Here is a 23,025-nt window from a genome sequence, read left to right on the forward strand (position 1 = left end):
GGGCGGACCGCGAGCCGCCGTGAGCCGCTGTGCCTCCGCTGCCGCTTCCCTGCGGAGCCGCGCTCTGCTCCCCACTGCGCCCTTCTTCCCGCTCGCGAAGCTCCGTGCTGTCAGAAATAGCCTTAGTTAACTGCAGCGGGGCTGGAAGTTGCCGTGTGCTTGTTCTTACACCGCAGCTGACCTTTGATTTACAGCTGATTCTTGCTTAACGGTTGATTCTGTTTATTTACATAGGCTGACCCTCATCTAAAAAGCAAACTTTCCTTTTCGGTCTCCACCACCTCTCTGTTAGTCTGTACAGAGGGTTTTGTGTTGTTGGAGAGCTGGGATACCACAAAGCTCCTTGTGCTGGAGGTGCTGCTCCTGGCCCTGTGTCTTCTCATTGCAGCTCTCTTTGATAGCTGGAGCTCTGCATATCTCTCACTTAAGAGTTGAAAGAAGCAACGAGCTTTCAGCTGGATTGGGTTACACTTAAGGAAAAGTGGGGGAAAAAACCAAACGTGCTTATTCCTCCTTAACGGGTTTGTTACTCCTCACCAAAGAGGCACAGCTGCTTCAAAGCTGCTGAACTTTCCCTTTATTTGTATTGCCATCAATTGATAATCTGAGCAGGGAACGTGGGCTGTGTGTACTGCCCTAGGGAGCTGTGAGGGACCTGACTGTGCCTTGGTCTGTAACATCAGGCAGCAGTGTGCTGCAAGCTTCTGCTGCTGATGAAATTTAGGCAGGTGGCTGCAGGATATTTGCTTCTGTAGGCAGCAAAAAAGGTAAACAGTACAACTTGCTACTTTATGACTACGTTGAGAACGTTCTTTCCTGTCTTCCCTCAACAGTTCTCCAAATATCCTTCTTTTCTAAGGTAAAACTCTTGTACGGTCATCCTGGTTTGCTGCTAGCAAAATGAGATGCTCTGTGGAGCATTAAAAACTCCTGATATTTCAAACATCAGTTTATCTCAACCCTTTATGTTGCAGGATCTTAATGATTCTCCGTAACAGCTGTTACCTGCCAAATAAAAACTCTGAGGCCACCCAATCCATGAGCGGGCATCGGAACCTCAAGAGGCGATGCGGGGAGTCGCACCTGGAATCCCCTGCAGGCTGTGCCCACGGTCCTGCTGCTGCCTGTGTGCTGAGCAAGCTAGTTCAGTTGCCTACACCTCCCTTGTCAAAGCACCAGCTGAAACGGTTAGAAGAACACAAATATCAGAGTGCTGGACGGTCGCTGCTTGAACCTCTAATGCAAGGTTACTGGGAATGGTTAGTTGGAAGAGTTCCAGCCTGGATTGCCCCAAATCTGATCACCATCATTGGACTGTTAATAAATATATTCACAACCCTGCTATTAGTATACTACTGCCCAACAGCTACAGAGCAGGTAAGTTCTGGGCCTCTGACAGCCTGTGTCGTTGCTGTGATCTGATAGTGGTTGGCGCTGTTCCCTGCTGGGCTCCTGTGTTTATGGGGAGCTGTCTCTCCATGAGTAGCCCACAGTTGTCATACAGATGGTTGTGATGCTGGTGCTTGCATGCAGGAAGAGCAGTGTAGGTTTTGGGGAGCGTGTGTTCTGCTGAGGGCTGGTGGAAGGGTTCCTGTGGGCCATCATGTGTTGTGTGAAATGGAGTCCAGTACCAAAATAGCTGTTGGGGCAGCAGCTGTGATGGACCTGCTGCGTGATGCTGCAGCCCCTCAAGGATATGCTTGAGTTCATTCTGGTCTAGAGGGAGGCATCCCTGCCTACAGCAGGGGTTTGCAACTAGATGATCTTAGAGGTCCCTTCCAACCCAAACCATTCTGTGATTCATGTGCAGGCAACTAAAAAATCTACATGTCTTGCTTGTGTAGCTTTTGTCCTGTTTTCCTTTTTGCTTTCCCTGTTTGTCACTGGGTTAGTCTCTTCAGCTATCTGAGTTGGAATTACTACACAACAAGAAGAGCAGGGTGACTTGATCCGTGGTTAATTGAGTGCTGCAAACCCAGCTAGAGTTGCAAAACAGTGAGCAATGTTAGATCAAACCAGGGACTGAGCACTGGCAAAATGGTCTCAGGAGATCAGGGCAGGCTGCTTCCTCCATGGCTGATGTAACTGACCCCTCTGTGCTGAACTCAAGGAGTGTCCTTCTGTATCCTCTGTGGTCCTGGCACCCTGTGTTATGGAGCAGCTCAGATGAGGACTACAGGCACAATGAGTTATGTGCTGTGGGAGCACAAAAACATCACATGGAGCAGCATGTCACTTGAGCAGCCTGCGATGTGAGAAGGCTGGGTGAGAGCCAGGAGCTGTGTGCTTTGTGCTGGGTGTACTAAACGCTCGTGACCTGTTCTCAGGTCTCACCTTCTCATAACTTCTAGTTTCAAGGGTGCAGAAGTCTTTATCAGGCATTTCAAGTTACTGGCTTTGTGAACTCTGTAAAAATCGTGTAGGTTGATGTTGTGCACCCCAGCTGCTTCCTGGTTCAGGCAGCAGCATTGCTATGTGACTGTAATTTGCTGCTTGCTTTGATAACAGTACAAGGCACTGAACCTGAGCTTCATTTAGAGCACAGTTGTATTGTGGTTAGTACTTAAACTTCTGAAGTTCATGCTAAGCAAGCTGTGGAATGATACAGCTGTGCTTGGCTGCGTTACAGTCGCTACACGTTTAACAGCTTGGGAGTTGCTTTGTGCTTGGTGGGTTTGCCTTCTCACTTTGCTGAAAAGGGGCTTTCTGCTGAGGTGGTGCTCAGCCTGATCTCATTGCCCTGCAGTGGGATGCCAGCTCTGTGCTGGAGCTGCAGGATTCTGCTTTGAAGTGTCAGGCAGCTGTCTGGGGTGAAAGTGGGACTTTGGGATTCTAGAAAGACAGTTTTCTTCTGAAAGCAGCGTTGCTTTGAGGTGTAAATTGGCTCTTCCTTGCAGCTCTTAGTTCTGCTCTTTTTGAAAGCAGGTTGGCTACACCTTTTGTCAACAGGAGGAGTCATAGGAATGTAGCTTGCCCTTACAGATATGCTGGTAGCTAAGAGAAAATGCAGGCAGTTTGAATAGAGACGTGGCTGAAAGCAGAGCAGGTGGCAGCTTTAGAACAATGCAAGAGGAGAGAAAGCTGGATGAGCTACAAATGAGTCAAGGCTGCGTTGGCCAGAGGAAGCCAGGCGGTTTGACGCCTTCTGTATTTCTATGGGCATACAAATTGCTATATAGAATATGAATGCTAAGGGTTATTAGCATAGATTTGGCAAAGCTGCTCTTACACAGTAGTAAAAATATGGCAGCATGCTGTGCTGCAGAGCCCTGAAGCTTGGCAGATCTCAGGAAGTGCAGTTCAACCAAAGGTCTGAACAAGGTGAAGGTGAGCTCAGTGTTTGGGAGGCAGTTCCACATTCTGGGGGCTGAGAAGGTGTTCAAGTCCCAACGTTGCTCAGCCAGCTTACAAATTCCCCTATGGGAAATAGAAGCTAGAAGGGTGTAACTGTCCTGCTTTGCATGTGCTGTCGGTGTCTTTTTTCAGACACAGCTTCCTGCTTAGAAAGTGCACTGCACCAATTAAACTTAGTAACAAAGCAAACCATTACGTGCTGTTTCACATTCCCCAACTCCCTCTGTCCGTCCCTCCAAGCTACTGAAAGATCCATTCATGTGCCTTTATAGACCTCTGGGTGAAGGAATGTGTGAAAGTGCAAAGCTGTAAAGCGAGTTTCAGGTGGTCTGAAGTGAAACTACATCCTTACAGTTTAAAACATCTCTTACCCTCACTGACAATTTCTTCCTTAGGCACCTCCCTGGGCGTACATTGCCTGTGCTTGTGGCCTTTTCATCTACCAGTCTCTGGATGCTATAGATGGGAAGCAGGCAAGGAGGACAAACAGCAGCACTCCTCTGGGAGAGCTTTTTGATCATGGCTGTGATTCGCTTTCTACAGGTATTGTCACTTTTTTAAATTGAAGTATGAAGATTAAGTTAGTATTTCAAGGATGAAATCTGGAATATAGGAGCAGTTCCTTTACTGAGCTGTGGGTTGTTTAGTTTTCTTTCCACAGACAGTGTTGATCAGCTGAATGTCTTCTCAGGCACCTCACTAAGTCCAGCAGTTCTCTGTATGCTTTCTCAGTGCTGTGAAAATTGACTGTAACAGACAGTGGAAGTGCTCTGCTGTATTAACTTAGCTCTAATTTGTACAGGACGATTACAGGGCACGTTTGGGGCAGGGGAAGGCTGAGTTTGGGTGGTGTTGGTCAGGTCACCTCCCTGCCCAGTAGGTGGGGTTCGCTGAACCAGCCTGAAGTTCTCCCTCGCTGAAGGAGATGATCCACTGCTCTCAGTGATTTAAATTCTGAAGCTCTTATGCTTTTTATTTGGATGAATGCTTCTATCGAAGTCTTGCATTAAAATAATAATAAAATAATGCATAGATGCCTCATGCACCTTGAATAGCTTGGGTTTTCTTGGTGATATATTGAAGCTTAAGGGGAAAGATGTTCAGCAAACCTCGGTTATGCGAGGAAAGCCTGAAATTCTGTTCTCAGGCTTAAATGGCTCAGATCTGCTGGTCTGTAATCCTGCTGAGTTCAGTAAAAATGGAGGAGACAAAACCTTAACACTGAGAACTTCTGTTAACTGACAGGAATTGTAATTACCCTTATTTTTTTTTAATGGAGATGTCTCTCTCTTATAAATGCCTATAAAACAAAGCCCACGAGTACCTTTACGCTCTCCTGCCTGGGTCCTTTGTTAGATTTGCTGCCGGTGAGGATCATTACACACACTTTATATTTTTACCCTGTGACTGATTTTCTTCTGCAGTCTTTGTGGTTTTGGGAACTTGTATTGCTGTGCAGCTGGGGACGAACCCTGACTGGATGTTCTTTTGTTGTTTTGCTGGGACATTCATGTTTTACTGCGCGCACTGGCAGACGTACGTCTCTGGGACGCTGCGCTTTGGCATGTAAGTACTGGGCTGGAAATAAAGTTTGATGGCTTTCCTGTCTCATCCCTCCTTGTGATTGCAGCTCTTGTCATTGCAGTAGTAAATTGCTTAGATTTGTATCTGTGTGCTTAGAGCTTGTGGGAGCTGTCGGATCCCCAGTGAGCACTGGATGTTGTTTAGCTTGTCCTAGGAGTGGTAAAATAGCCCTCTGTCACACTGGGAGCTTGTGATCTGATTTAAATATAAACAAGGGGGAGAAATGGGGCTTCACCTCTGAGATGTTAAAGCTTTGTCAGGTGGTGGGAATCTGCCTTAACCACCTCTCAGCAGGACTCTTAAAGGCAGTGCTTTAATTGATGTTGTGACTGCATCTGACTGTGGATTATTGTTCTGTCAGTAATGATACAAAATGTGATGTTTTGAAAGCCAGCAGCTGAAGCTGCATTTACTTGTGAGGGTCCTAAGGGGCTGATTGAGTGATGGGACTTGTCAGCCTTCACGTGGGACGTGTGATGTTGCAATCCAAAATGTATTTCAAATAAATAAGCTGCAGAATGAATTTGATTCTGGAGACCTCTGGAAACCCGCCCATAGTTTGTATGGGATTTTGAAGCAATGCTACAACGAGTGCTGTTTATTTATGGTCAGTTGTTATTCACCTGTAGCCACTCAGGGCTAAAGCAGTGGCTGTGGACCTCTGCTGTGTCCCAGTTCTTAAGGGCAGAGTAAAACAAGACACCTGGCTCATAACCTGGGCTGGTTTTTAGGCTCTTTCCTGTCACGCTGTGCTGAAGCTCTCAGTACTGAGTGTTTGTAGCTCCCTGTGAGCATTGTGGGATGCTGATAGTGGCAGATTTCCTCTTATCAGTTGGAGAGCAAAAAAACCTTGGCATGTGCTTGGCTTTGCAGATGTAGGTGTCAAAGCTGCCTGGCGTCTCTGTGCTCTGAGCAGATGTGGGTTACTCCTGCTGTTCACTGCCACTTTGGCTTTAGCTCTGAGGATCTTCATGCTGCAGCAGATGCTGTTGTTCTCCATGGCCCGACGTTATGAAAACTTGATCCATCAGTGTGTAGCTGATCTAGAGAAGGCAATTCAGATAACAGCCTACGTTGTGATGTGAACACATCTGTTTCTTTGCCTGGTGTCGTAAGGTTAACAGGCTGCCACAAGCTGACGTTTGTTTCTGTGACAAAAAAGCTGAGCCTATTTATTCTGTGAACTGATTCTCACTGTTAGAAATTGTTGTTTTCTCAATCTTCCATTTCTCCAAATGCAAGTCAGTGTTGCATCTGTCTCTGCAGATCTGCAGGCACACGTGGGCTTCGTTATTCTTGCTCCTGAGTCGTGGAAGCAGACAGCTGTTGAAATGGGCAGAAGAGGTTTTAGCCTGCAGTGTTTTGTTCCTGCCTGTGTGTCCTCAGGTGCAACGTAGAAACTGTATTTGATTACAGAGATCAGTTCAGTAGGCAAGCTGTGAGTGGCTCAAAACAGCACCAGGCTGCTAAAGACAGATTAATACTTTTCTCCTTAAACACAGTTCAGATTTGAACATTCAAGCCTATAATCGACTTTGCTGCTCTGCAGATGGATTTTATCAGCAAGCCGTGTTTGCCCTGAAGGAGGAGAAAATTAAATTGCTTCTGTTAAACTGCTACAGAGTATTTATTGCAGGTAGAGACCAAAAACTGAATTACTGAATACACCAGCTGCTTTGGTTCTTTCTCCCCTCATCAACATCAGAGCCAGCCTGGACACTCCAGGCTTGTTGACACAGCGTGCTTCTGGTGCTCTGTCTCCATCTTTAGATTTAATGTGAACATTTCCACTAGAACTCGGCCGCTGATGCTCTTCTCAGAGCGGTTTGGTTCAGTCGCTAGAGGTCAGTGCTGTGTAAGCATCCACTGCGAGGAGGCTGGATCCCTCTCCAAGCCGGGTTTGTTACAGTGCGACTCGTTGGAGCAGCAGTGCGGTGTGTTGTGTGGAGGCTTTGTTCAGGAGCATCTCCACTGGGAACGGGCTCACGGGACAGCAGGGATGTGCTGCCCTGCTGAAGGAGCAGAAGGGTGGTTTGGAATTGCAGGATAACGTGATATTCCAGCTGTGCAGATAGTTGCTTTGTTTTCCTGTCCTGTTTTCTCTGGGCTGTGGGATAGCTGTGCCACAGTGCAGAAGGTGCTCAGTGTTTCAGGCTCAGTGCTGGGTGAGTGCAGCTGTGCCGTAACTGGGGCATCTCTGGTTTGGAAAGCTGCATCTCTTGTGTCACAGAAATCAAGCTGTTACATCCACCTGGACTTCCACATGTCTGTGTGGAAGCAGGTCTGCTGTCCTGGGAACATCCTGCAGAAATTGAGGGCATTCAGTGGTATGGGGCACAAAACCGGAACGGAATTTGCCTGCTGTTAGCTGTGCTGTTGTGGTTACTGGCTCTGGTTCTAGACCCAGACTCATTCTGCTTGGATTCTGTACTGCAGCTGCTCATGAATGTTAGGAGCAGCTGTTTCTGCAGACTCAGTACCGCATTTAACCTTGCGAGGTCGGTGTGCAGGCAGCCTGCAGGAGCTGTCTCAAATCCAGGGTGGTTGGAAGTGAAGCTGGAGCTCTCAGTCACTGCTGGAGCAGTGTGGGATTCTGCATTGGCACTCAGGTGCTGTTCTAAGGGACACAGAACACAGCAGAGATGCTGGTGCAGCACAGGCAGTGGCACAGAACAGAAGGGAGTCCTTCACACTCAGCAGTGCTGGTGGGTAGTGCTGAGATCACTGGCGTCCACCCAGAGACATGGGGATGTTGCTGCATCATGATTTCCATCATTTCCCCTGTGAGTTATTCACTGTACCCTAACCCTGCTGAACTGAAATATGGGAAGTTAGCACTGGTAGAAATTAGTTGTGTGTGCATACAGACAATGGAAATCAGTTTCTGAGGATGTTTTATGATGGCATGTCAGTAAATGCTGAGAGGAAGGAACAGCTCAAGAAGTTCCAGTTGGTTCCTTGTGAGCCCTCCTGCTGTACGACTGCTGAGGTAGAAAGGAGAGAGCAATAACTGGGGCTGTATTTCAGAAACCAGCCAGAATGAAGCCTCCCTCTCTGGTAAGTGTTTCACATTTTGTTACACTCAAGTGAAAATGGTAGATTGCAATTGGCTGAGATTAAACTCTGTAATGTCCCTTAAAACAAAGCATTTGAATTCCAGTGTGTGTCTCACAGCCTTTTTCTTCTGTGCTGTGACGATGAACGTTCTTTTCTTGCTGCAGTGCTTCCCTTAGGAAAACACACTTTTGTCTCGTGGTCGGATTTGTAGGTAGTGGCTCAGCCTGAGTAATCCCACTGCACGCTTGGTACAACAGATGGAAGAATCATTTCTCAGAGCAGGGTGCTGCTGTGCAGAATTTTAAGTAATAAGCACAGCCCCGTGAGTTTCCCAGCCTCATCAGTTGCATTTTGTGATGGGAAAGGAGCGCTGCTCTTGTCTGCCTTGTGCTGCCTGGGGCTGTCACAGGGGGTTCTGGATGTAGAGGAGGAGGGCACAGGTCTTCCCCTATGGCTGTGCACAGCAGAAGGGCTGTCAGTGCTGACTGATGTGATTTCAGGGCAGTGTAAATGTCTGCTTCTGTTCTTGGTTGGTTCACTTCTCAGGAAATCTCTTAACTTTGAAATCCTTTCAGTTCACCGTTCTGGACAAGAATGGACTGCAGCTGTTTCTGAGCTGAAACTCGATTCAGGGTGATACTTGTAAAGCCTGATGAGTTGTTTCATCAAACAGAGCCATCCAAAAACTGCACACTCAATGTGCTCAATAAATTAGCACTGACAAGTGTGTATTCTTGATGTCTGACTAATCGCTTGTGCATTAATTGGCTAATCGGGCTCTTACCAGCTTGATGAGGGAACCCAGCAGAGTGGCCAGCACACAAAAGCCTTCTTGCTGCCAACATCTGAGCAGGGTTAAGCACATGCCAAGGTTGGTGGCCTCTTTGTTGAGCTTTCCTAATGTTTAGAAAAAAGCCATGTGTAAATTACAAATACTGAGTAATGTGGGAAGAAAAGGAAAGTGTAGCTGTTCAGAAAGACCAAAGTCATGTGTTGTGTGCAACTTTCTCTTCCTATGTTTGCTAAAAGAAGAGTTTTAGATCTCCTTAGTCACTGACCGCGATAGAGAACAGAAAATGGGTATCAGGTGGGCATTGGGGCATGGGACTGAAAAGCACACAGTGAGCTGTGCTGCTCTGCTCCCTGAGCACGGGGCATGGCAGTTGTTGCTGTTCTGAATGGACTTTGTGAAGCGCTGCCCGAAGAAGAACCTGTTAGCACTGAAGTATTTCATTCTGTGTGGGCTTGAGAACGGGATGGGGAGACGGGAGGTCTTGGGCTGCTCTTAATTGTGACCTGGAGCAAGGAGTTTAATTGTTTCGTTATCCAGAAATGATGAGGCTTTCTCTCGTGCTGAGTAGAACGTGGAATTGTGTCACGTCTGTGAGTAAATCCCACCTGGGTGACAACGCTTTAAACTCATTCATACTGTCACTTTGTGTGGCTGCTAAAGCCCTCCCTCTCACCCCTTATGTTCTCAGTGGCTGCTCTCTTAACATGGCATAGCAGTTTTATTTTACACCTCCGATGCAAATCCGTTCTGATGGGTTCTGAAACCGAAGTGTATAAAAAATAATGAACGCTTTGAAATGTTTCTTTCCCTCGCACGTAGATTTGATGTTACAGAGTCGGTGCTCTGTACAATAGTCATGCAGCTCCTCACAGGAACCCTGGGGCCCACGTTCTGGAACTACACGGTAAAGCCTTAATGCTCCCAGCAGTGGTGGCATGGACTGAGCCTCCCAGCACCTTTGTCATGCACAGAGTAACTGGGATAGGAAGTGCATCTTCCTGAGGGTATTTCACACGTGCTTTGAGAGCAGGGGAAAATGTTTGCTAAGTCCGAAAGAGCAGTAAAAATCCAATCTAACCACGTTGTTCTTCTCTGAAAGCATCGTGTTTTCGCTTGGAAACAAAGCAAGGCTGCCCTGAAGAGGAACAGTTTGCTGTGAGCATTGCTTGTTTTGTCACAGGCTGTGCGAGCAGCTCTGGCAGTGTGCCGTAAGAAGCTGTAAAGAGGCATTTCTTTACATACCATCTCACCAGAAGGAAAAAAGATAAGGATTGAGCTCAGTGAGGGAGCTGTGTGCTGTGTGTTACATAGAGCTGCTGGTTACTGCTTAGGAATGCCTCTCTTGAGCTGTACGGCTTCACCCTCATCTTCCAGTCTCTTCACTGTGCTTTCATGAAGTGACTTTGCTTTCTGCCTGTCTGGATTCTCAGAGTGCTTTCTGCTGCTTTGCCACCCTTCAGGAAGGACTTCTCATTCCTATTTCAGCTTTCCTAGTATTGCATACCATGGTGTTCTGCTCCCTCCTCCCTGTGATAAGATGCCACCAATAGGATGCGAGTTGGGATTTCTGAGGTTTCTTGTTTCTCCTGGATTATTTGCCAGGAGTTTTCCTTGGATTCTTAGAGGATAAATGATGGTCCTTTGGCCTTCTCAGAACTGCTGTAGACCTTAAAATGAAAATCTTCTTTATTTCGCAGACTTGCAGGTCCTTACTTCAAGCTGTGCTGATGAGTATTACACTGTTCTTTTTTGGTTTTAAATTTTCTATGCAGTGTTTCAGCTCAGTCTCTGCTTTCAGCATACTGCTGGGCACGGGCTCTGCTTTCAGTCCAGTGGTGTCAGCAGCCAGGTGTGTGCAGCAGGGTCAGCAGTGCTGTGAAGGCTCAGCTGGTCTCCTTCTTAAACACTTGGTTGTCAGTCTGTGGGAGGCTGGAAATGCTTTCAGAAATAGTTTCAGGGAATGGCAGTGTAGCAGGTAATGACTGGAAGGAAGAACTATTATTATTGTTTTTTTGTACCCTGCTGCAGTACTGGAAGGCTCAAACTTCAGAAGCAGCCGGTTGATGTGGGGGCTGTGTGAGAGGAATCAGCTTCAGCTCTGCAAGGAAAGTGAATGGATTAGGATGGGTGCAGGGGAGAGGGAAGAGTTCTGTCCCTTTGCACAGCTGGGCAGGGACTAATGGCGATTTGTCTAGGCTCTACCAGTGACCCCCCTTGGGAAGGATGCTTTGCCATGCTTCACAAATAAATGCTGCTTGGTGGCACTGCTGTGTGCAGTGGGTGTGAGTTCTGCTTCTCATCCTCCAGCAGCAGAATGCAGTGTTTACCTGTGACAATCCCCCCCACGTGCATTTATTTTAGGCCAAATTCCAGAACAGCCTTAATCATCTTAAATTCTTGCGTTTGGATGCCTTCTGGCATCTGTATTTTTAGTCTTAACTAATAAGTGAAGATGCTGCTGCTGCTTCCAGGTGATTTGCCTGGCACGCAGACAGCATCACGCTTATTTTGCAGTTGGAGATCGATGGTATAGATTTCATTCCAATGCTGCTCTGTCTCTGAAATGGATAAGCTACAGGAAATTGCTATTTGTGCTGTTTCACATCTGGTAGCTGTTTCAGGTGGCAGGCAGTTTTGATGAGAAGGTATAATTATGGCCCTGTCCTGGAGCTGCTGCCAAAGGGGCACAGATGGGCTGTGTGGGTTCCTGCACCATAGCTGTGCCTTGCAGTTGCATGTGCTGGCAGAAAGGTTTTTAATGCATTAAAGAGAGGGGAAAAAAATGCTAAAAATTGCTGATGGGGTTTGCTTACACTTCTAGCTTACGGAGAGGTTATTTAGAAGATCAGCAGGTTTTTAATCAGTAAAAAAAAAACCCTCAAAGACTTTAAGATTCAAGTTAAGTAATAGAGTTTACCAGGCTGTGTTGTGAAGTGTAAATGCGCAGGACTGAGGAGCTGCAGCTCTGCACACCTCCTCCCACAGCTCTGCACTGTCATCCTGCAGTGACTGATGGTGGCAGGGGACTTGTTGCAATGTTTCACTCTCTCTTTGCTGCTTCTCACAGCCCAGAAGCAGGAGCTGTAACCAGGTGCTAGCAGCGCTGCTTCGTGCTGCATGCACTGCATTTACAGGAGCTGCCAGGAGGGAGCTGAAGGTAAACAGATCTGGAAAAATACTCAGTGCTTCTGTAGAAAGCGATAAAATAGTTTTGTTCCTGATAATCTGCTGTTCTGGCAGAGAAGAGAGGTGGTAAAGCTGAGGTTGGTGTGGCAGGGCAGGCGCAGTGTGTTGCAGCGTGTGGCGCCTTGGTGAGCGCCTCCAGCATCTGCAGGAATGCTGCTCCCGGGTCAGGAACACCAACAGCACGGCATGAAAAGCACCTTTTAAACTCTCAGCTTCCACGCTTCTCTTTGTGCTCTAAAGCCCTCAGGTATTCTCAGTTAATGTTCATTCAGCTCTCACTGGAGCATGCAGTTGTTGGTGTCATTCGACCCAGTCCCTGCTTGCCGTCCTCTATTTTGCAGAGCTCCTATTTGTTCTTTCGTAGCACAGTGAGCTATCAGTGACTTGCAGTGCTTTTTCCCAGCCTTGCAATTAAAGGCTCTGTTGAGGCATTCTGAGGTGGTTAAACCAGGTCTGGGTTCTTTGTAGCTTTGCCTTCAGTCTGCTCTTTGTTCTCTGGCTGTCCCTGGTGATTTTAAGAAACTTAATTTGGGGTCCTTTGTTTGTTTTGAAGATGAAACAGTCCTTGGTTTATTTGACAAGGTAATCTTTGGAGCTGAACTGCTTTGTGTCTGCTGAGGAACTTTGCAGTAACTCTACATCCCTCTATTGTAGTGTGGGCATGTCTCAGGGAACTGTTTCATCTTTGCTCCATAGGTTCTGGGGAGCAGCTACGTGTTGTGCCATACATCTCCGCATCAGCTGAGCGACACAGACTGTTTGGGCAATGCTGACATGACTCAATTTATCAGGAAGCAGCAGACAGAAAACTGTCAGGTTAGGGGAAGTGTGGCCCCAAGTGATTGCTGAAAATATCTCAGCAAAGAAGCTGTAAGGAACCCCTGCTCTCGAGCTGCAGGACTTCTGCTGCTAATTCTCCCTGTGTTTTTCTTAGGATGTCCACCATGGCATTTAAACATACAAACACGAGGAGAAAATAGTATCAGGCTTTGAACTGGCTCATTCCCTTCTTGCTTTGAAATGGTTTCCTGCAGGTCTGTACAGCACCAGGCTGTGCTGCTGTGATCCACCGGGGGCTGCACATCCCAGGGCTTCTGCTCTGATGGCCAAATGCCACTTTCTGTCTCCTTGAGGAGGTGCCACCTCCCCTTTGCCATTCAAGCAAAAATATTCCTCTCTTATGCAGTGTTTTATGTTCCTGTCCTTATAGGAAGAGGCACCTCAGTGTGCAAAAGAATTGTCTCAAAGGAAAAGCTCTATTTCTGGAATATTTAGGCAGGAACTGTGTATCCACCTGCTCCTAAATAACTTCCACCAAAGCAGGCTGTTACCTTTTTTCAGTAGCTTTATTGACAAAGCCATTATTACTTTAGTTTTTTGACTTACAAGGCATTCTCCTTCCAATTTTCTTTATTACTGTGATGTGTTTTAAGGGCTGTTGACAGCTTTTCTGTCTGCTGGTGGCAGTCTGCTTACCCTGCATTCAGAAGCCAGAGCCTGTTGCCATGCTTTCACTCCCTCCTTGTTCAACTCAGCACAGTGTTGCTCTGCTGCTAAGAGAGGCAGCACAGACCTTCTGCTGCCCTCTGTGCTGTGCTTGCATCACTCACGAGGTTGCAAAGTATGCAGAAGGAAAGCTGATATGCTCTAAGCTGGGATAGGAGCCTTTCTTTCCCTTTCCTTCTCTTGTTTGGGTCACTTGGAGCCAGTTTCCTGATCTGGTTGGTGCTGTGGCACTGTGGAGGAAGCAGGCTGAGCTGCTGTGTTTGGGCAGCAAGGAGCTGCTCTTTGGAGATGCTGGGATGAATGTGGCTCATAGAAGCAGCCTGCATTTAAAACAACTGCAAACACAGCATCAGCTCTAGTTAAATGAGTAGAGGAACAGCGTGGCTCCTTTCCATTTTACCCAGCTTCTGCTTCCCAGGGTTGTTCCCTGTTGTGATCTGGCTTCGAGGAGTTGCCAGTTTAGATTCCTACATTCCTTGACTCCTGAGCAGCAGCCATCTGGCAATGGGAGCATGGAAAACAAACCCAAAACACCACTGGGCAATTCCAGCATCAGGCATATGCTGCATCGATGCATTAAAATGTCATCTGACAGTGGCTGCAGTGATGGTGCCAAGAGGATCCCTTTAGGTTCAGTGTTCCCTGACGTTTTCACCCTTGACACTAAGATGCACTTTATTCTTATTGGTGGCTTAAGCTTTTCATTTGTCATCAGTGGATCTGAAGTCTTGTCTTCTGTCCTAAGGAGCCGCTTAGTGCCTTTCTGCAGCACTGAAAACTCATTTGTTCTGCAATTAAACTGCAAGCCGGAGAGGAGTTCTTAACCCAGGAGGCTTCGAGGTGATTGCTGAGCCCTTCCCAGCTGCCCAGTGCTGTTCTTAGTGGTCATTTGGGGGCTGTGGAGTGAGGTAGAGCTGTCTGGTGAGAGAAATGTGTGCCTTAAGTGTTTGAAGTTGGCCCAAAGGATTATTTGTGATCCAGTATCTGAGTACGAGTGGCGTTGCGTGGCTCCGTATCGCACACCAGAGTCCTCTTTGCTTTTTGCTTCCATCTTTGACTCCTATTTCTGGAGCTGCTTCATACGGCTTTGCTTTCCCTTCTTGCTCAGACTTCTTGTTTTATGGTTTTTAGAACAAAGGCTTAAACTCGGGCTTTTCTGCAGGCCTGTCCTTCCTGCCCTGCTGCAGCTCTCACTGCTGGATGCTGCACTGTGTGAGCAACCTGAGGTTTGCATCCTCTTCAGGGATTTGTTTTGTTTTCAAGCGTGATGCTTTTCAGAGTTAACATCCATTGGGGAAATAATACAGTAGAAGATGTAACAGTGGCTAAAAGCATCTTTCAAATATTACCACCTGTTTGTTTTTATGGGCAGGGTTAAAACTGAACACTTCTGCAACTGGCAGCGGTCAGCCAGAACAAAATGAAGGGCTAAAAATGGATTTTTATTGCAAAATGGATTTTATTGTGAAATTAAACAAGTGTAAAGCAGCACGGCTTTTACTTTTAACAGTAAAACTAAAATGTATTTTGCTTTTTAAGGTGCTGACGCCTCTTCTGTGTTCCTCAGGATCTTGAAGTTCTTTACACTGTGCATGATAGAGGGCAGCTGCCGAGCTTGCAGATAATTGACTTGAAATTGCTTTGAGTAATTCTGCTTTTCTTTTTGGCTTTTTGTGCTTAATCAGAATTGATGTGACTGAAGTGCAAATCTTCATAATAATCATGCATTTACTGGCAGTGATTGGAGGACCACCTTTTTGGCAATCTCTGGTAATTTTGTTCATGTTCTTATCTTTATCCTTTATTAATAATCTCAGACACCTGGAAGAACCACCTGCCTGCAGCCTTCCTTTGTGAGGGAAAGGTTTTTGCTTCTTCCTGTTTCCTCACTATTAGCATTGAAATGGCAATAATTGCACACTGGTTTTTACCAGAGTTAATTAAAAAAAAAAAAAGCTTTATTTTCCTTTATTTTGTCATATTTTGCAGGTAGGAAGCTACCAAATATTTCCCATACTTACATGCACCTTCGGTGAAGCCCAGCTTCCTTTGAGTGAGCTGGCCAAAACTTGAATGCATTTTGTGCCACAAGCTAGATCAGGAGCAGGAGAGTTCTGAATTGGACTGATGGTATGGAGGAGAGCTTTGGAGATCAGCTGGGGGCCATCAGTACATAATTGGGCCTGAGTGTGCTCAGCTCCTGCTTAGGTGATGGTGACAGAGCACAAAACACAAAACAGATTGGCCATCTTTAAAAAACAAAAGATCATTCAGATTGAACCTGGGTGCAGGTGGCTCCTGGGGGCTTCATGGGGCTGCCTGGCTCAGGGGGCAGCTGAGCTGCTGCTGAAGGCAGCGTCGCTCCCATGCTGTGTGTGAAGCCACACTGGGCATTTGAGTGCATGTAAATCTGCACATGTATGGATTAAACAGAAACAGATGCCTGGAAGTGACTTCCAAAGGATTCTTTTCCTGGAGTGTTTTCCTCCCTGGGCACTGATTGTGTCTGTGCGCTCATAACATCCTTCTGAAGGTGGATAAGGGGATCTTGATCAGCCATAAAACCAAGAGATGGTCAAAAATACTGAATCGCATCACCCCAAATCACTGATTGATTGATTGATTTCTCCCTAATCTGCTTCCTAAAACCCAAGAAAGGAACCCTCTAATGTTGGAGAGAATGTCTGGCATGAGGAGCTAACCTTGGTTGCCTCCATCTTGCTGCGTGTGCTTTTGGTTTGAGCCTAAACACCCCCAGAAATCACAAATGATGCTGCAAAGTGAATGAAGAGCATCAGCAGGGATAGAGCTCTGCTCTACTAAAGCCATGAGGCTGCAGGTCACGCTTCTGGTGCCAGACTTCTCCAAAGCAATGACTGCCACCAACATCCACGCAGCTATTGCTTAGCTTCCCAGTTAGGTTTTCCCAATTTATTCTGTTTCCTTTTCTCTATTTGTTTGAAAAGAAAGCAGAAAAATAACGTGTTCTGCCACAGAACCTGTGGCATGGTTTGGGGTAGGGTGTAGTTTGGGTTATTGAGGTTTTTTTTTTTTCAAGCAAAATCATGGAGTTTGTGAGAAGTGCTGTGTTGCAGCATTGGGTGGAACAAATTCCCAGTGCTGTTTTGAAGTCCAGCACTGGAATTATGGAGGAATCTCCCCAGAGAGTAAATGCCTTCAGGCTTCCCCTGGCAATGAGGAGTTTTCCTTTTTCTCCTTGTGGAATTGCTGCTATTTACAGAGATAAACACTGTCTGCTATTTGCAGAGCAAAATATATCACATAAGGAAACCACCCCTGTTTAATGTTGCCTACGACAGCAAAATTGGTGGCTTGGTCTTGGGATTTATTTCTTGGGGAGGGGAAAATAAATGGAATAAAATGGTCGTGTGCTCAAACATTCCACTTTCTGATGCTAAGACGTGACAAGCAAAACAGCCCCGATTTGCTGAATGCAGAGTTGTGCATTTGGTCAGTTGCTGCTTCCAGGGGCTTTGCTCTGCCAGCTGTGGGTGCTGTGTCAGCGCGGGGCTCTTTCATGGTGTGGGTCCCATTGGCTGCTGCCCACACCTGTCTGCTTCCCAGATCTGTTTTTACCACTCACAGACCTGTGATGGCATCTGGAAGGATCCACAGTGAGTCTGCAGGCCTGAGGTTTGTCTTCTGTGGAACCATTTGCTGGAATTCATTCCCCAGCAAGCGTTCTTTAAGCCACTCTTTGCCTGTTGCCACTTGTTTTTATCCATGTGTTTGCTTTTCCCAGCCAGACCTTGGTTTGCTTGCTTAGTCAGGACGTGCCCTGCTTCAGAGCAGCTCTCTGCGCTGCGTGGCCTTTCTCTTTGAATCAGTCACTCTAGAGATGCTTTTTTCCCCAGCAAAATCCCCTTTTCTTTGGGGCACTTCAGCTTTAATCCCTTGATTCCCATATGAGGCGCGCCGTTGCTTTCCTCCTGTTGGCAGGAAATCCACCTTCCTTAACCAGAGGTGAGACCTTCCCAGGTTCTGTGCCTCCTGGAAGGGATTGCAATTAGCACTCTGCTCTGTGGCAACCTGCCTTTTGTTTGCTAGCCATCCTTCTTTCTCTGCTGTCTTTCAGAGAATGTGTACCAGCAAGGAGTTAACACTGCCACGTACAGCCCTGAGAAGATCAAGAGATTAAGCTGTTAAGCAGAATAACATGTTAAACACAGCAGAAAAATTAGTGATCCCTATCTGCTAAAAGCTGCACCGTGTGCAGCTGAAAAATAGAAACAACCTGACCTGTTTTGGGCTTCTGTGAGTGGTTGGGCTCCTTGCTGCTGGGGCCAAGCGTTGCTTTGGTTGAGTGCTGCAGCTGCTCAGCGAAGAGCCTGGGAAGGTTTCAGTGGTACAGATCGGGTTGGAAGGCGTTGTTGTGCAGCTCTGTCTCAGAACCTGCTTCCATGATGTCTTTGCTGTGGTTTATTTGAACTGTCTTCATTTCTAGTTTCTCCTGTTCTGCTCAAAACACTGTCATTAAGTGAGGAAAATAACTGCTTTTCAGCGCTCAGCTTTTCCACTTAGCAGCCCACCTGCTTGTGCTCCCAGGCTTGCTTGACTCTGAGATGACTTGTCTGATCTGTTCGCTTCCCTTGCCCTGCCTGTAAGGCAGCACCCAGCTTCTTACAGGCCTTTATTTAATCACCCTGGTGCCTCTTGCTTTGCCCAATGGTGGGCTGCAGCTGTGCATCTTGCAACCCATTTCAGAAGAGATGACAGATGCCTCCATCTTCCCACTTGCAAACTGGGGGGTGTAACCAGGAGGTTTCAGTTTCTACCTGCTTGTTGGCTTTGGGCAGTTCTTTCCAGGTAACTGAAGGTGAGTCCCACTTCAGGGGAAGCCTGATGGAAGCAGGACTGGGCGAATGCACACTTCTCTGATGTGCTTTGTAAAAACAAAACCAAACAAATAACAATAAAAATGAAGTCTGAGTAGTGGGGAGGGGGGGGAAGGATGCAACAAATGGAGCATTGGAAAGTGGACTGTTTGAGTGCACCAGAAGTATTAAACCTGGCTTCAGTGTGCTTGTGCATCTTTAACTTCTTTTCTCTTTTCCACTGAAGATCCCAATACTGAATATTCAGGTGAAAATATTCCCAGCTCTCTGTACCGTCGCAGGAACCATATTTTCCTGTACAAACTACTTTGGCGTCATCTTCACAGGTGGAGTTGGCAAAAATGGATCCACCATAGCAGTGAGTACTGGGTTTGCTCATTTTAGTTCCTTTCCAGCATGCTGTGGCTTTCCAGCCATGACCTTGGTTTTCATTTCACGTGAAGGAAGCATGATGGTGATGCTTTCCGTTCAGTTCTTTGACTTGGGGAGGAAAGTTAAGATAGGCTGTGTAAGAATAGCTTTACAAGTCAAAGGTTTTACATTTCTGTGTATAAGAAGGCTGTGGTGCTTTGATGTTTTGTGTGATTAATTCACAAGCAAACAGGTAACAGAAATATGTATTTCCAAAAAGTTCACAGGCATCCAGTGCAGAAATCCATTCAGAAAGAAACTGGTCAAGCAGACCAGCATGGCTTTGCTCATTCTGAGTAATATTTACATTACCAGTTAAAAAGTATAGATTTCTGTACAGGTGTCTTCTGCTACAGTGGGCAATATTGACTGTGAAGCCCAGGGAGCTTTTCAGAAGGCCAGATGAACAATGACTTGCTGCTTAGAAGGCTGTTCTATTGCTTTTTAAGCTTCACTGAGGGAAATCTCTCCCAGCTTCAAGTCAGCATCAGCCCCTGCCTGGGTGATGAGTGCCAGCACGGTGCAGTTCTTGCTCTTGTTGTTCAGCACAGGAGAGGTTTGGCCACGCGCTCAGCTGGCGCTGGCTGGAGTTTCACCCCATCTTGTTCCTGTTATTGCTAGTGCACAGCACTTGCTTTTCATGTGTTCTTAGTTTAAAAACCACACGTCTGCACGCCACGCGAGCATTTGGCTGGCTGAGATTATTTTACAACGTGCACATTGTCAACTTTGTGCTTTAACTTTATCTCACTGCAGGGAACCAGCGTCCTTTCACCTTTTCTTCATATTGGGTCAGTGATTGCACTCGCTGCAATGATCTACAAGAAATCTGCTGTGCAGCTGTTTGAAAAGCACCCCTGCCTGTATATACTTACTTTCGGTTTTGTATCTGCTAAGATAACAAACAAACTCGTGGTAAGTACACCAGAGTTTCAGGTTATTGCAGTAAGACTTCTTGTAACTCTTCAAGTTCTCTGGTTATTCCATCAGCTGACTTGCATCTGTTCTGTGTAGCAAAGTGATAAACACACTTCAGTAGCTTGGAGGTGCAGGGGATGGAACACGAGTTTTCTTCCGCTTGGAACGGCAGCAGTGAACATCATGCTGATGCCATGGTTACACAGAGAGTACAGCTTTCAGCCCTGGGTTCTGTCTCTCCATCCATCCATCCGTCTCTCCCCCCTTTGCAGCTGTTCATTCACATCTCTGCCATGAGAAGGACTGGAGAAGAGCTGGCTGAATCCCTCTCCTGGTGTGTGTGTGTGTGTGTGTGAGAGAGGAGTGTTTGCTGGGGGAGGAGATAAACTGACAGAGCTGTGGGAGTCTGGGACAAGTGCTTGAATTGAAGTTAAGCAATTGGAGAGAAATAGTAGTGAGAATCATTTACTGGGTTGTAGCAGGGAGCTGATCAACCAAGTGCTGCCCCACACTGTCTCAGTTCTGTGGCAAACCAGCATTGCTGCTGTCACCAGGCACCTGATGCATTATACTGCAACGTGGCTTTAACTGCAGCTTTTTTGGCTTTGGGTGAATCACTGTCAGTATGTTAATGTCTCAACTTCCTTTGGTTTTAACTGCAGGTTGCACACATGACCAAAAGTGAAATGCACCTGCACGATACAGCTTTCATAGGCCCGGCTCTGTTGTTTCTGGACCAGTATTTTAACAGCTTTATTGATGAGTATATTGTACTCTGGATTGCCCTGGTAAGTATGGGCTCATCTTGTCTGCAGTGATAACTAACATTTAGTGCTCTTTTCCTCCATGCTGTTGGCATTGGTTGAACCTAGCTGACTCCCCTTGAGGATGGTGGCACTGGGGACCTGCTTGACTGAGTTGATTTTTAAGCAGCCCTTTATGCAAACCAAGGTGAAGAGGGTTTGCTTGGTGCATGGTTCATGTGGTTGTAAAGCAATGCAGCAGATCTTCAGAGCTTTGAGTGTTTTGAAGGTGTGTGATGATGCCTTATCAGGAAGGGAATGTGTCATTTGTGGTGCAGGAGCAGCATGGCTCTGCTTTCATCTTGTGATGATGAGTGTGCCCACAGTTACTGGTAGAACGCATCAGGAAAAGTCTTAGCATTAAACTCATCTACATTTTTCAAGCAGTCAGCCATTACCTGTCAGTGTTAACCTAATACAGTTGATGGCTTACAGTTATTGCTGTTTGGAGCTGAGAGGGAAATTTCACAGCATTTGTGTAGTGAATGGAGTCTTCCTTCCTTGGACTCTGTAGTTTGCATTTTCTATTTCACAAAGCTGAAGGCAGTTCAGCACTTTTAGGAACTGCCTGCAGACAGCGTTTGCTCCTGCAGAGTTGGAGATCTTCCTTTTGAGAAGAGCCCAAGGGCTGTTTTCTTTCTGAAACACGCGGGTCGTGTCTCACCGATGGCGTGGCGGCGTGGAGCTGATGTGTAACTCTTCCTTCGGCAGATCTTTTCCCTCTTTGATTTGCTCCGATACTGTGTGAGTGTATGCAACCAGATTGCTGCCCATCTGCACATCCACGTGTTCCGAATCAAGTCCTCTTCCACTCATTCTAATCACCATTAATAAACGGGGAGCCACCATGGAGGAAAACGGGAAAGGAGTTGGTTTTCTACATGAGGAGGGCAAGATGTGTCGGAGACTAAGGCAAAAAGCAGAAAAGAACAAAATCTGTCGTCATCAATGTTGTATAACTCTTACTCTTTGTTATCAGTAACACTCCTTAACTAGTCTCCTGCCTGAGAGAGTGAATTCCAAGCACACCCTTAGTCAGCTCTACATGTAGTCAACTCTGTTGGTTCCGAGCCCAGGAAAGCATGCAGAGAGCATTGCTCTCTTTGTAATTACTTTGATTACAGAATAATCTATGTATGGTGAATGGATCCCCAACAACTGAAGTTTCTAATGTAGTATAATTACAGCTGCAATACGACTTGCTTTTAATTTTAATATTTCGTCATCTCTTAGTGAAATACTTGTTTAGTGTCCACTTGAAATTCATTTACTAAAGACCTGAGCTGGTAACAGATATCTCACTAACTTGTGTGGCTGAAGCAGCTGTTGAGGCTTGAGTCCAGGCTGATGCGGTTCATTTGCTGCAGCATTGCTGATAGAAGTGGTTTCTTGGCTGGAGAATACAGAGCAGGGATCTGCAGGAGGAAGGGATGACCAGCATGCAAAATAGTGTGGTATCTTTGTCAATTAATTTTATTTTTTTAAATAAACGTGATCTAAAAGACAACTTACTTCTCAATTTTCTTCAGTGGGAAAAACTTTAAAAAGATTTTACTGTTTACTTTTTTTATGTATGGAACTTAAGCAAAATTTCCTTTCTGCTCTTAATAAATAAGGATTCTGAGAGCAGCAGTTGTCTTCAGATGTGTGAGTTGCTCTGTCCTGTTGGATTGAAGTACTTAATGTTAAGAAGCAGCCACCCTGCCATTTCAAAAGCAGTTTTCTAGTGCTGTAACTGCACAGTGATGTCGTTCTGGGATCTCCAAGACTTCTCTGTGCTGTGTAATGTGGTAAGTTGCTCTTTATTCTGTTTTTAATACCAGTTCAAGTGCGGAGGCTGCTGGATTTAATGAAGGGTTGAAACGGGCAGAAGTGAAGTGCTGCAGTGCGTGCCTCGCACTTCGTGTGGCACGAAGGTGAATTTTGGACCCTGAACAAAGGGCCCAGGTTTGCTGTGCACAGCAGGATCTGCTCTGGTTGCCTGGGACCGTTGGTGGGATGTGCTGGGAGCCTGCAGGCTGAAAGCCCAGACCTGCCTGTGAGGTGTCTGGCTGATGGTGATGGAGAATTGTCTGCTGGGAACCCAGAGCGCAGCAGTGCTTGAGAACTGTTTCTTTTCTGAAAGGAGTGGATGTGGCTCATTAAAAGTCAGTGACAATAGAATGCTAAACCAAAGCCCCACTGGGCTGTGGGAAGTGGAAATGTGTATTTCCTGTGGCAGCCCAGTGAGTGGAAAACTCTCGCAGGAAAGGGGGAGAAAATTCAGTTTCTCCTCACCCAAAAACCCTTCTTCCATCTCCTGGGAGAGACCCGGCATCAGTTTATCGTGGACAGAGGTGAAGTCTCCCCAATGGCAACTTGGAAACACGGGATGCTTGAGAGAGAATGCAGAGGGAGAAGAGCTCTGGTTCAGTCAGATGTTTCCCTTAAGGAGGGAAGAAGTGGGGCTGGCTCCTGCTTGGGGCATTGCAGGCATTGGAGTGAGATGCTGACTTCTCCATGGCAGCACGTCCAGGTGCAGAAAGTGCAGTCTTGGCTTTGCCTGGGTTGGAAGAGG

General features: G+C 46.5%; 1 protein-coding gene across 2 annotated transcripts; it reads left to right on the forward strand.

Moving 5' to 3' along the window:
• Nucleotides 1-981: 981 nt before the first annotated feature.
• Nucleotides 982-21,299, forward strand: CEPT1 (choline/ethanolamine phosphotransferase 1; the record flags this gene model as incomplete). 2 transcript variants are annotated; one of them, XM_079546546.1, is made up of 8 exons in its annotated part: nucleotides 982-1,377; nucleotides 3,750-3,897; nucleotides 4,779-4,920; nucleotides 15,166-15,250; nucleotides 18,563-18,694; nucleotides 19,504-19,662; nucleotides 20,328-20,453; nucleotides 21,180-21,299. In XM_079546546.1, 8 exons carry the CDS (start codon nucleotides 982-984, stop codon nucleotides 21,297-21,299), a joined length of 1,308 nt encoding a protein of 435 aa, XP_079402672.1. The 2 variants fall into 2 exon arrangements, with proteins under 2 accessions (XP_079402672.1, XP_079402673.1); XM_079546547.1 differs by lacking the exon at nucleotides 15,166-15,250 and adding an exon at nucleotides 9,608-9,692 and having other exon boundaries at nucleotides 1,039-1,377.
• Nucleotides 21,300-23,025: the final 1,726 nt, after the last annotated feature.

This window comes from Tetrao urogallus (assembly GCF_951394365.1).
Source record: "Tetrao urogallus genome assembly, chromosome: 24".
NCBI lineage: Eukaryota > Metazoa > Chordata > Aves > Galliformes > Phasianidae > Tetrao > Tetrao urogallus.